This window comes from Scophthalmus maximus, chromosome 12 (genome assembly GCF_022379125.1).
Source record: "Scophthalmus maximus strain ysfricsl-2021 chromosome 12, ASM2237912v1, whole genome shotgun sequence".
NCBI lineage: Eukaryota > Metazoa > Chordata > Actinopteri > Pleuronectiformes > Scophthalmidae > Scophthalmus > Scophthalmus maximus.
Genome location: NC_061526.1, coordinates 11449970 through 11463069, shown reverse-complemented (window position 1 = coordinate 11463069; position 13100 = coordinate 11449970). Strand labels below are relative to the sequence as shown.

Sequence of the window (13100 nt, the reverse complement as noted above, 5' to 3'; positions counted from 1 at the left end):
TCATACAAGAAATTGATCATACGTGCAAAACATTGTGTATGCATACTGTATGTGCAAATAAGCCCTCATCCACGTGCAAACAGAATCATGAGACAGTCACACATGACACACACACACATCTTCATGACACACCCTATTCTCTTCCATCTGGCTAAATACATTAAATTAGAAGTGGGACGTGAGCGTGTTTGAGAGAGATTTTAAATTAATCATCATGATGCATGATGACAAAACATGTATGTTTATTGTTAGTGCAGAATTGTGTGCCCGCGAGAGATGAACAATTTGTGAATTTTGTTTGTACATAAGAAAAAAATCTTATTCCAATGTATCTAATGCGATCCTTTACTAACAAGGATTATTCCTTATCCAAGACACTACAGGACCATCAATTTTCTATGTCTGCAATACTCATATTATATATTTTATAATATCAATATATTTACTTATATCACTTCCTATATTCTGCTGGTTTCTTCTTCTAAGGCCACAATGAGCTGAAGTGTCAGGAACTCTTGTTCCTGCAGATTTCCCCGCCATTTTAACACATACACACACACACAGGCACTAACATAGATGCAATGACAAATACACAACTGTGGCTGCAACTAACAATTATTTTCATTATCAATTCTCGATTAGCCGATTAGTTGTTTGGTCCATAAAATGTTACGAAATGGTGAACAATGTCGATTGTGTTTCCAAAAACCCCAAAATTGTGTTTTGTTTTGTCCACACACCGAAGATATGTAGTTTACTGTCATGGAGGAGCATTGAATTTTGACTTTTTTTTTCTCCAATAGAACTACAAGGACCAATTAATGGACTATCAAAAATAGTTGCAGATTAATTTAGTAGTCGATTACTAATCGATCAACTGTTGCAGCTCTATACACAACCACAATCGCGCACACGCCCTCATATTAAGACAGGCCTCACATTTGCTGGAATGTGTCGACAGTTGCACCAGAGCTCACATTCACGCACAGGCCGCAGATTTATGGGCGAGAAATAATCATTCACAGCTTGAACTCATGCACCATATCTGCTCTGTGGGTGTGAAACATTCGGAGCAGAATTCCACAGAAAATGTTCCAAAGTATGTTTTATGGCCTGCGGGCTTCATCCCTTTTTTTTTTTATCAGTGGACGTTGCGTGAAAGCAGAACAGAGCAGGATTCAGGCTTTCAGAACGTAAATCATTGTGTTTTATCATCAAAAAATGATGATGTTGCCCAAAGTTTATCAATTTACATCCCGGAATCGGAGATCAGCCTCGTTATGTGCGGATCTAACGTTGCACAGCACCTTCTAACTATGTTCCGATGAAATAATTCAATTACGTCCGTGAATTAGCAATGGTCCCTAATCTTAGAAGTGATTCCGACTTCTGACGATTATGTTGTTCCTTTCATTTATTTTTCTGAAAATGTTGAGCCACCTGGGTAACGTGATGCCACCACAGTGGGCTTTCAGGCAGACTGCGGTTTTAAGATGACTATCATCCGAAACAGAGTTATGAAAGAGTTGAGCTCCTTCCATTAATGAGCGCATGAATAACCCTTGTCTTGTTTTGGTTTCAGCCTCACCGTAGACGTGTTGTCTAGTACTTTGATAATCAACAAGTTTGAACATATTAATGCGTAATCCCCCCAAAAATGTCATGGGTTCTTCCTGGGACCCGTCCATCCACCAAGTTTTTGTGGAGATTTGTTGGAGATTGTTTGCGCATCCTGCTGAAAGTCAAACAAACCAACAAACAAATGTTAGGGTGAAAACATTGGTGGAGGCGAAAACATATCCTCTTTATAATGTAGCTCTATAACTTTATTTAGCAAAATGCAGAAATATATCAAGTTATATTATTAACAGACAACATTAAGGGTTTTCACTTGAAGTTCTTAAGTAAATATTCAACAATTTGGGGACTACACTTATTCACTTTTTTGCCAAAAGTTGAGATTGATTAGAAATCGCAGATCTGACTCACCCTTAAACTCACATCTTTACAATTTGTATCTCGTTTGTTTAATCTGAACAAAACATGTAAAAAAAATTGGAAAGTTCTGGTTTGATGGGAAACTACGTGCTGGTCTCCTCCCTGCGCTATTTGTCCATAATTAATGCAGAAATGATGTGAGAGTGGTGTCGATCTTCTCATTTAATTCTCAGCAAAGAAGCCGACAAACGTACTTCCACAGTCATTTTAACTGTTCTTTCGAGAAGCTTTTCAAGGACATCATAGGCTTGGAATATTTTATCTGCTGTGTACATTGGGAAACGATATAGTATCCGTCTGTACCTGCTGCACAGTTTGAAATTTAGTGTTTATTAGTATTTTTGTTTTTCACATCTCAAAGTTAGATTTGTTTTCGTTCTGTAGGTCCTGTAGCTGCTGGCTCCCTGGGAAAATCCTGCCTTCCATAATCCTGTCATTTCAGTCAGACGATTTATTCATGTTAACATCTATCACAGGACACATTAATCAAGGAGACGCTCTCCCGTACGGTGCGTCTACATCCTGGTGAGAAGTTGGCTTATTGCGGCCGCCCCGCCCGCCGTCCCCGACTCCTCCACCAGCACCTTCCTCTGAAACTCCTGCGGGACGAGAAAATTGTAAAGAAAGAAGGCAGGAAAATAAATTAGAGTCTGACCAGTTTGCCCTTTTTCAACTATAGTCTCCATTATACCGACTGTTGAGAATGAACCGAAGTATCTTGACCGGAAACTGAAACTTTGTCAGGAATGTTTTTTGGCAAACAAGAAGACAGATGGAGGGCCGCTTATTGTGCTAAACAAATCCCGAAGACATGATTACTTGGCACTGTTGTAACACGGAGTAAAGGCCTCAGCCGCTCACTGAACCTCAAAGCCTCCATTCATCTGACACGACTGATTAACCCGATGCCTGATCTGTGACCTTGAACCGTGACCGCTGTGTAACTCGATGATGACGTGCAAGGAATGACCTGCGTCTGATAGATGGATCATTTTTTCTATATCTCCAGGAGCTTTGAAACCCTAGACGCCCTCGTGTCCGCCGAAGCTGCCACCACTGCGGTGTTGAATCTCGAATTGTTAAGCGCGTCAGACGTGTCAAACGGATTCGTCAGCTGTGTACTTGACATCGACACTTGTTCCACGGCTGAGGTTCAGAGTGTGATGTGTCCGTCGGTCACCCTCACCCTGAATCGTCTGAGTCTTGCCAGTCTGTCTGGCAGAGTCCTCTCCTGGCTGGAGGCCCGCTCGGCTACGTGAGTGCGCCACTGCTGCTCTTTCTCCTGAAACACACAGCGTACACGCAGGGGTTGAAGGCAACTTGCGTTGCACTCATCACTCTTTTCACAACGGCAATGAGTGAAATGACCTTGAGCAATGTCAAAGGAGCCGGTCGTAGTGCTGTCCACAGACAGTTAGCAGTCCCTCTCGGCCCTACAGAGAATTTTAGCGTCTTCTAGCTCATTGTTTTGGTTTGGGACCAGCCTGTTAGCGATCAGTAGCTGAAGAGCCGGTTATTTCCCCCAGGGGTCGGCAGGAAGAGAAATCCAGAGTTTGAAAAAGACAGAATATCAGACTTTCATGCATTTGCAGGCCAAAAAAAAATGCTACTCCAAATAAATTCTAGTGTTTGCTGTACGTGTGCTACATGTTTAAACGAATATCTGCTAATAGGTTTGCGTTAATGTTTTGAAAAGGTTATAACAGGTTTGTGTGCAGGTTGTTAAATTGTCTCCAGGTGCTTCCCCCCCACCCCCCCGAAAAAAATAACTACAAAATCTGTTAATAGTGCAGTTTATACAAGAGAATAATTGCACACAGTATTGGCCTCATTTACACCTGGTGTATTACAGATATAATGACATAAGCAGATTGTATCAATAATCATTATCTTGATCTATCCCCCCATTGTTATTGGATCCCAATTAACCTCTGGTGCTGGGGGGGGGAATAACCGTAAAAATGTGATCACGAGAAAAAATCTGGACAAAAAACAATGTCTCTGAGATCAAGGAAGGTAATAATGGGCGTCATTCATTTTTGTATTACTTTTTATGGGGGAAGACATTCCCTGGACTGCATTACTTTTCTTGCTTTTGTTCGGCTTGTCTATACTGAAACTAAAAGACGTGGGATTTAGAGACTTTTCAGCTGGCAGTAAGATTTTTTCGATTTAGCACTCCAGATTTTCCAGTTATAGCTTGCATAGATTGATGCCAGGTGTAAACGCAGTAGATGTCTGAGACAGTTGTTGGGAAAACTTGAATGATAATTATTCACGGATCTTGTGCTATTTTCAGGCAGGAAAAGCATTGTCAGATTCAGCTTGATAACCAATCGATCAAACGATTAATCAATTAATCGATCAAACTAGATTTGTATAGCACTTTTCATACAAACGATTGAACAAAGTGTTTGACGGGAACAGAAAGCCACAGGAATTTTGTCAAATGTGGCAATTTCATATGAATTCAAGGTATTGAGGCACTAAATGACCTGAACCTTGCCTGGTGGACCTTTTTACAATAGTAACTATTGTTATGTGTACTTGTTTCCCTTTATTGAAAGGTTTAACAATCATACACAGGATTTTAAAATGACACACCTTATATAGCAATGCTATGTACTGTAATGCTCCATATGAACAAAGAACAACTGTTCAATTTTGCAGCTGCAAACCAGCTTTGGGAAAAAAAAAAGAAAAGGAAAAAAGATACTTGACCAAAAGGGAAAAACACTGAAAAACACCCACATGATATCATCTTTAATATTTCAAAGCCCAGTAAGATCAATTTGAAGGTTCCCCTGATACAATTATTGTGCTTCTATTGCACCTCTGAGTCTCAAGGAAGGTGTGTGTGTGTGTGTGTGTGTGTGTGTGCGTGTGTGTTTGATGAAAAGTGCTGGGCCTGCTGGTTGTGTAACCCTGACCTCAAATTGGAGTCAGTCAGTTTGATTCTCTTGGATTCCGTTTCCTTCTGTGTGTTTGTGTGCAGTATGTATAGGCCAATTTTTAGAAGTGTGTGTGTGTGTGCGCATGTGAGAGACAGAGCGAGAAACTGAGAAATCTTTGTGTATGGAAGACTATAAACAGTTCAGATGAGATACATGTGAGATGGGTGAGGCCAGTTGATCTCAGTGGACAACGCCTGTCATCAATTAACATTTTCGTGTGTGTTTGTGCGTGTGTGTGTGTGTGTGTGTTTGTGTGGTGTGTTTGTGTGTGTGTGTGTGTGTGTGTGTGTGTGTGTGTGTGTGTGTGTGTGAGGGGAGCAGTACTGTGTGGGAGAGTTGATCAAGGGGGGCATTTAGTTTAATGTCAGTCGGTTCAAAGAGGAAGCTTTGCTGACATATGGAGTGAAGGTGAAAGCAGTTTAAACATTACCTCCCATGTTACACACACACACACGCACACACACTTTAAGCCACACAATCAGGACATTCTTTCCAAAAAGGGCCTTGAGTGGAAAATGAGCATCAGGTCTTTTGACTGATTACTTCACTCATGTTCTATTCACAGGTCCGTCGCCGTGATGTGAACAGGGGGAGCAGCGCACGTTTAAACAAATCGCCCCGAAATTGCCGATCACTGACATATTGATGAATTAACACTCCTGTTCTGTCTGTCATCCAATCATGCTGGCAGTTAGCCATCTGGCCAGCTGTGGTAGTTGGTGCAGTTGAGTTTGTAGAGGGGCTTGAGAGTCGAGAACATATAAACCATTTGCACAGACTGGAAGGTGGGTGGGGGAAAAATACATTGTGCACATTTTGGTACTTTGAAATTAACTCTGGGGGATATTTACTGGCCTGCTGCACTATTTTGATATATGACGTTATTTAAAAGAACAAAGATCTAATGAGCCCAGATGCACTTTGTTGCAATACTAAAAATAAAAGGCAGCTATGATGTGATGAGATACATATATTGTGGCTGGAGACAACAAAAAAAAATCTGTAGACTGCTAATTGAAGAGAAGACCCTCTGGGATCTCAGAGCATAATGGAATAATGCATTCACCCGCCAAAAGAGTGAAAAACGTCCTGTTTTGTCGACCCATTCGTCCACCCAACCTCTTCCTAACAAGGACTTTGCTGCTCTTTATGCTGCAGCATTTAACTTCAGCCAGATGTCGCTTACCAATAAAAACCTAAGTATGGGTCTTAATAAGCTGTTTGCACAGGACAAGCGGTGGAGTCGTTATTTGCAGGAGGACAGTCTCTCAAGCTGGCGTGGTGAAGATGCCCAGAAGGCTTATAGAGCTGCGGTTGCGGCCGTGTCGTAAGGGCCAAAAAGTGGAAAAAAGAGATTGCGACAATATGCATGCACAGGCGGTGAACCAATTGAGGACCTCATTCTTATCGTGTTGTCGGTACTGTGTTGTCGGTCTTGGATCCTCCTCTCCATGTCAGTCCACTTTTTTATTTTTTATTGCCTTTAAAATTCATTGCTATTATTTTTTCGTGTTGATGATTTTCTCATTTTATTTATCTATGAATTGTCTCGCAGGCCAGATTAAATAGTGTCACGGCACGTATTAGGCCAGGGTACCGGAGGTTCCCTGCCCCACCCCGGGTGTACATTGTGCGTGTGTTTTGTTTGTGTGTGTGTGTGTTTGAGGGTTAGGTTTGGGTTCAGAGGAAAGTACTGTACATTCCATATTGAGGTGAGAGTCACTGTCATCTCCATCAGGGTAAATGTTGTCATCAACTTCCTGCCTCGTTGTGTGTGCTTGTGTGTGCGCACAGGGGAAACACTGACTACAACAACAGTCCATGTCCCATTTTGACCCCACATACTCCTGTCAGGGCAGCAAATTGTGTGTGTGTGTGTGTGTGTGTGTGTGTGTGTGTGTGCGGCTATACTTTCTTTGTGGCGACGCCAAATGTGTGCTTCTGCTCCGACGTGTGTGCGTCGATGTTCAGCACCGTCAAGCGTGTGAGTGATGTGTGAGATTGAAAGAGGGCCAGCGTTGCACTTCACGTCCTGTCTCTCCCTGACTTCTTCCATGAGCGATGAGGTGAACCTTGACAGTAAATTAACAGCCGTTGATCGAGCATCAACACCTCTGCCTGATTGTTCAGCCCGCTCTCTTCATTAGATCATAAGAGTCTGGTCTCACGAAATGTTGAGCACAGCATCTTAAATTGTGAATAATGAGCTCCATTCACTCATGTGATTAACTGCGGAAAAACATGGGCAAGGAAGCAAACTGCCATGTGCTATTTGCTAATGGTGTAATAAGGCATCTAATTTATGCACAAAATCCCTGGTCCAAATTAGGCCCATTTGAAAAAACATTCCATCCGACAATGTAGAAAATCAAGCAACAAGCTCTTTAATTCTCATGTGTTTTTCTTCCCTCCTGACGTCTTGCTTCCAGTGAACAGTGCTGACCGCGAACCATCCGTCATTACACTGATCAGTTCCAGTTACTGCCGCTCCGCTGCAGGGCGCAACTTCTGTGTGTCTGTACTTGTGCGCGATGTGCTCCACACGTCGGAGGAAACTGATCTCAGCCTATGCTTTGACTTTATCGGCGTGCATTGGCAAGAGTTTTTATTCCTCAGGGGAAAACTAATGCCAGGTATTGTGGCTGAGCCAATGTCGGCTCAACAGTTCATGCGGTGTCAAAGGCTAAAAATTTTGGGATTTGTACAGAGAGTACAATCTGTGTGTGTGTGTGTGTGTGTGTGTGTGTATGTGTATATGTCTACCTTCTTACTCTCCTCTATTTCTCTGAGTCTCTCTTTTTCCTGCTGTTCTCTCTCCAGCTGCCGGCGGACCTGCAACACACACAAACACACATTTTCCAAAAATATGTTTGTTTTTTTAAGTCCACGGTTTTGTTGGTTTTGTTAAATCAAGCTACTTTTAATCTCTCACCCTTTCTTCCCTCTGACCTCCGCTGTCGTCCTTGAAAGCGCCTTCTTCCGTTTCCTCTGTGTTTTTTTCTGACATTCCCAGAAACACATAGTCCTCCTCTCTACACAAACCTCTCATTGACTGCAACCCAAAAAAAAATGAAACACTCATCAAAGTGCAACTTGTTTAGAGTCAAATTAGCCTTGAGCCCCGGTCGCTACGCCGATAATCGACCGTCTCTTTGTTGAATATCCCCATTTAATTTATAGCCTGGTGTCTGAGAGAAAATATTTACCAACTTGGAAGTTTTCATATTTCATTTTTTTGGAAGTAGATTGAATGTGGCTTACAGAATAAATCTGTGATGCTAATGTCAGGTTCTATTAAAACACTGCAGGGGAGGATTTGTAACTGGATAATAAAGTGCCAGACAAACTTAAAGCAGAAGTTATGGCAAAGACGAATGACAAATATTTATTTCATGTAATAACGTATGGAGAGTTACGGCCCACCTCATGGCTCGGAACAGATCTGGTGGGTTTGTCTGTCATTAGTATCTCTTTTTCTTCAGTGGTGCAGAAAAACTACAGTTTGGCGTTTATGTCACATGCTTCATGGACGCCGTGATTTATTTGTCAGTTCATGTGTTTGACGTCGGTTTCCATTGCACGTTGTCACATTGTTATTTATTGGTGCACCAGTTCTCCCACCCGAAAACATGTCTGTAGTATTTCAAAAGTTTTTTTGAATTTGCTGCGTGGCTTCTATATACTTTGTATGTGCAAGTTGCCGTTACACATAAAAACAGGTGGATGGAAGCCGAGGGTAACGGTGAAATGCAAATAATATGATCACATAACTGGAGTAAAAAAGAACCACTCAAAATGTAATGTAAATACTTATCAGCCCAAGGATATACTTTATATAAGCATAGGACTTGTATCAAGTTTATTATTGGGCAATGAGTATTTTTGCCTTTTCGCCTGATGATGACGACAAACTAATATGAATGGGAGCTGGAGTAACGTCAGACCTTTTCTGCTGTCAAAGCAGGGAGGAGAGAAGTAGTTAATGTGTGACGAGGCCAGACTGACTGAAATATGTATTCATAATCGTGGGAAATATTTAAGTGTGTGGATAATTTTTCTAGTAAAACACAAGAGGGTTTTTATTTCACTGCATCATAACAAAGTCTCCTCATTCAACAATCGTCGTCTACCGCTTTATCCATTTAAGGGTCGCGGGGGGTCGCTGGAGCCAATCCCAGCTAACATTGGGCGAGAGGCGGGGTTCACCCTGGACAGGTCGCCAGCCTATCGCAGGGCCACATACAGATACAGACAATCATTCACTCTCACATTCACACCTAAGGTCAATTTAGAGTCTCCAATGAACCTAACCCCATTCTGCATGTCTTTGGAGTGTGGGAGGAAGCCGGAGAACCCGGAGAGAACCCACACATACACGGGGAGAACATGCAAACTCCACACAGAAAGGCCCTGGTTGAACCGGGATTCGAACCCAGAACCTTCTTGCTGTGAGGCGAAAGTGCTAGCCACTACACCACCGTGCAGCCCTCTCCTCATTCAGTCTGGAGTTAAATGATCTTTAAAAAATGCTATTATTTAGCCTAAGTATTTATTTAGTGTGATAAACTCTTCCTCTGTTTATGAGAATGTGGGATGTCTGGGACAGCAACATGATTCCACTCGTCTATAAATAGATACGCTGTGCTTTATTATTTGTCACGTTCCTCTAAACTCCTTTGTCCCAGTCGGGATGCTGTAGAATGATGACGCTGTTTTTTTCCAGGGATCCAATTGGTCAGCAGTGGGGCTGTTGACATGGTTTTGATCTCTTATCTTATCGTGAACTCAACCTGCTCCGTAGCAGGTACAGATACCTACGTAGGCAAACACGTTGTCCTCTTATCTTTGTAATTCATTTAGAACACGCGGCAGGGATCTGTTTTCATTTTTACATTAAAGGGTATCTATCTATTGATCCATCTGTCCAACAAATAACCACGTTGCTTTGATTCAGTGTTGCCAAACAATGCAACAAGAAAATATTCAAAAAAGATGAATACTTTGTATAGATACTTCAATTTGTACAAAAAGATGGCCCGAATCTAAATTAACTTATATGTATATTTGAGTGGAAATACAAATGATTTGACAAATTGAGTATGGTCTGTGTTAAGACAACAATGCCTCCAGTGAATATATTTCATTGCCATTTCCCTCGCAGTCACCAGGTCTCAGCCCAAACGATAAAAAGCACAGTTGTGTAACAAACCCGTGTAAACGGTTGCTGATTGCTTGATAACTACTGGTATCATTTTATTGGCTCCTCCAGGAAAAACAGTTTAGTTTGTTCAAAGCGGTTTGTAACGTACCTTTGACATGGGGATTCCTTGAAACCTCCTCTCATGAGTCATCTTAATCCTGGACGGGGTCTGTAGCTCATCACACACACACAGGTGTTCAGAGTTTCATTGACATTTATCTCTACCCTTTGACACACCGAAACAATGCGATGTAATATGTAATCACAAACTCTTCTTATAAGTCCGTCAGTTACTCACCTGCGGGTCAAGAGTTATCGTGTCGCCTTAGACCGCTCAGTGCCCGCCGTGTGCTGATCAAATATCTGTTGTCCAGTGTTTGATACCTCTTTAATTTGATCTCAATAACCACAGTTACGTCTTCCGTCCGTACCAGACTGCAACTCCCAGCAGAAAGATTCCGATCGGAGGGGCAGAGGTTCTTGTGTAGCGACGGCACGACATGCTCGTCATTTCCACAGCGCACTGACAGAAGTGCCACTGTCCCGCTAATAAAGAGTCAAGGAGACAAGAGTATAATGGATAGTTCAGATTCTGTTTTGAAAATTGAGATCAGTATGAAGTGTTAAGTCAAAGTATCTCAACCTTTACCAATGCAAAAAGGCCACAAAAGTGTAATGCGCGTCACCTATTGGTCATAACTTATCTAAGTCCTCTTTGTCCCCGGAGGGGCATGCGGCATTGGGTGATCTGCCTCCACCTGGGCCTGTTCTGGACTTCGTGTTATTTTTCAGCTCAAACGTCAGAGTTTGCTGCCATCCTTTTTCGTGACAACGTTTCTTTCCAGCGAAATCCAAATCTGGGGAAATCCATCCATCCGTTATCTATACCACTTATCCTTTGAGGGGTTGCAGAGAGCTGGAGCCAACTCCAACTGACATCGGGGCGCGAGGCGGGGTACACCCCTGGACGGATCACCCAGTCTACTGCAACATAAGCTGCTCTCAGACCTTCACTGAACTCCAGACATTGTCCTGAACTTTTTTCCGGGGGGGAACTGTACTGTACGCGAGAGCGCGAATGACTTTCTCCTGCCAGTCCCATCGCATAATCTCCGGAGAATGTCCGAGTGAGCCCATGTGAGAATACACTGTGACAATGTGAGAATACACTGCTTTCTGCAGCGGCGTTATCAGAGCCGACTCCCGCTCTGCCCAGATGCCAGAGAATGCTCCAGAGATTATCCACGGGTTTGTGAATGCTTCTGACTTGGCCAAACCTTCCTCTGCGTTTGTCACGTGTGGACAGCAAACTCCGGGGGAATTCTCAGGTGCAAATTTGCAGCCATGGTACGGAGTTCATGTCCGAAAACAGCTGTACAGAAAGAAAAAAAACCCTTCACACTTACATTCACGCCTTCTGTGAAATTCACAGTCTCCAATTAACCTAAGGTACATTTCTTTAGACTGTGGGAGGAAGCCTGAGTACCCAGAGAAAACCCAGAAAGAACAGTGCTGACCAGTTCTGGGTTCAGTGCATGAATTCAGTGCAAGTTTACTTGCTTTCTTGCAAAAAGTTTTATAATGTTTTCATACTAAATGAACTACTACTAAGTTAAAGTCAGCTGCCAGCTTAGCTCATCTCTGACGGTTTTATTGCAAAATGCAATTTATATTTTATGCATGTTCCCACTGGGAACAATAAATCCATCTGGTCCTCTTAGCTGAATTAGTGGCACATTCAACAGGCTGCTGCTATGGAGCCTGATAGCCATATATCAACCACTGGTGTGATGGAAATGCATTATGCATTAAGTGTGTTTCCAGTGAACTCACTCGGTCGAAACGTTGACACCATTATGAAAGAAATACAGGTCCGAGCTCAGAGCCGATCAGCAGGCCTGACAAAGAGAAGTCCCGACCGGGATAACGGGTTTTCTTTCTGATTAGTTTCAGATTCCACAACATAACAGCACATTCAATATGAGAGGCAAACAAGAGATTGGACTGTATTCTGTCATCGTTTACAAAACATTTATATAACGTATTAGAAGAATAATGCAGATCAGAAATTCAATTTTGACACACCCAGTTTTAAACTTACACAAAATACAAAATTAATGCAAGGACCATGAAACAGATGCATTGAATTACATCACCATTTATGATGAAACTGTTGATTTTAACTTTTTTTTGCTCATATCCAACATAACACATTCAATAACATACTTGTACTGTATAACGGTCTTTAGATTACCATATTTAGTGTGCTGAGTCATGATTCATTTTTGCGTTAGAAAAATGTAAACACAAATGGGCCACAGTGGAAAACTCTTTTTGTCCTTTTGTCTGTTTCTCACATAAATTATAAATAAATACTCACATGTTGGTGTTTTGAGGCAGCCTGCTGATACAAATTATCAAAACGAGTTATTTCTTGAGGCCGCATTTTCCAGGAGAATCGGCTCCAGACCTTGGGTGGTGGCGGTGAAGTTGATTGCCAATGTTGCTGTTGAGGTGAAGTGAAAGCAGAGTGTAAATGAGAAAACAAAGTGTTAAGTACATCTGTGGAAGGATCACAGTTGTGTGGGTTGGAAAGGGAACAAAGGAGAGTGTTTTTTATGCACAGTATTAGTTCTTTATATGGTCGGACATTTTTACCCTGCCACTCGATAACCATGTGTGTTTGAAAATATATATATTTTTATAGGTTGATAAGCCTAGAACAAGCTCACAATGTAAAAGCTCAGAATTCTTGTGGGCCGGAAAGCATATGAATAATGTCATCTTTAATGTCAGTTGGATTAAGGACCCTTAATTAAAGCCCCGCAGAGGCATTCAAAACATGGTCAAAACATACGGTGAATAAAAGTCCTAACGATGTTGTTTCACGTTACCGTCAAACATGCCGAATGGTCTGGATCAGATTGAACCAATCATTACGTGGAAAT

General features: G+C 42.1%; 1 protein-coding gene across 1 annotated transcript; it reads right to left on the bottom strand.

The window, feature by feature from the left end:
- Positions 1-1799: 1799 nt before the first annotated feature.
- Positions 1800-11683, bottom strand: LOC118288145 (stress response protein nst1). Its single transcript, XM_035613979.2, has 6 exons — positions 10451-11683; positions 10262-10321; positions 7885-8004; positions 7716-7784; positions 3185-3280; positions 1800-2597 (listed from the first exon to the last, which is right to left on the bottom strand). Exons 2-6 carry the CDS (start codon positions 10301-10303, stop codon positions 2514-2516), a joined length of 411 nt encoding a protein of 136 aa, XP_035469872.1. The 5' UTR covers positions 10304-10321; positions 10451-11683; the 3' UTR covers positions 1800-2513.
- Positions 11684-13100: the final 1417 nt, after the last annotated feature.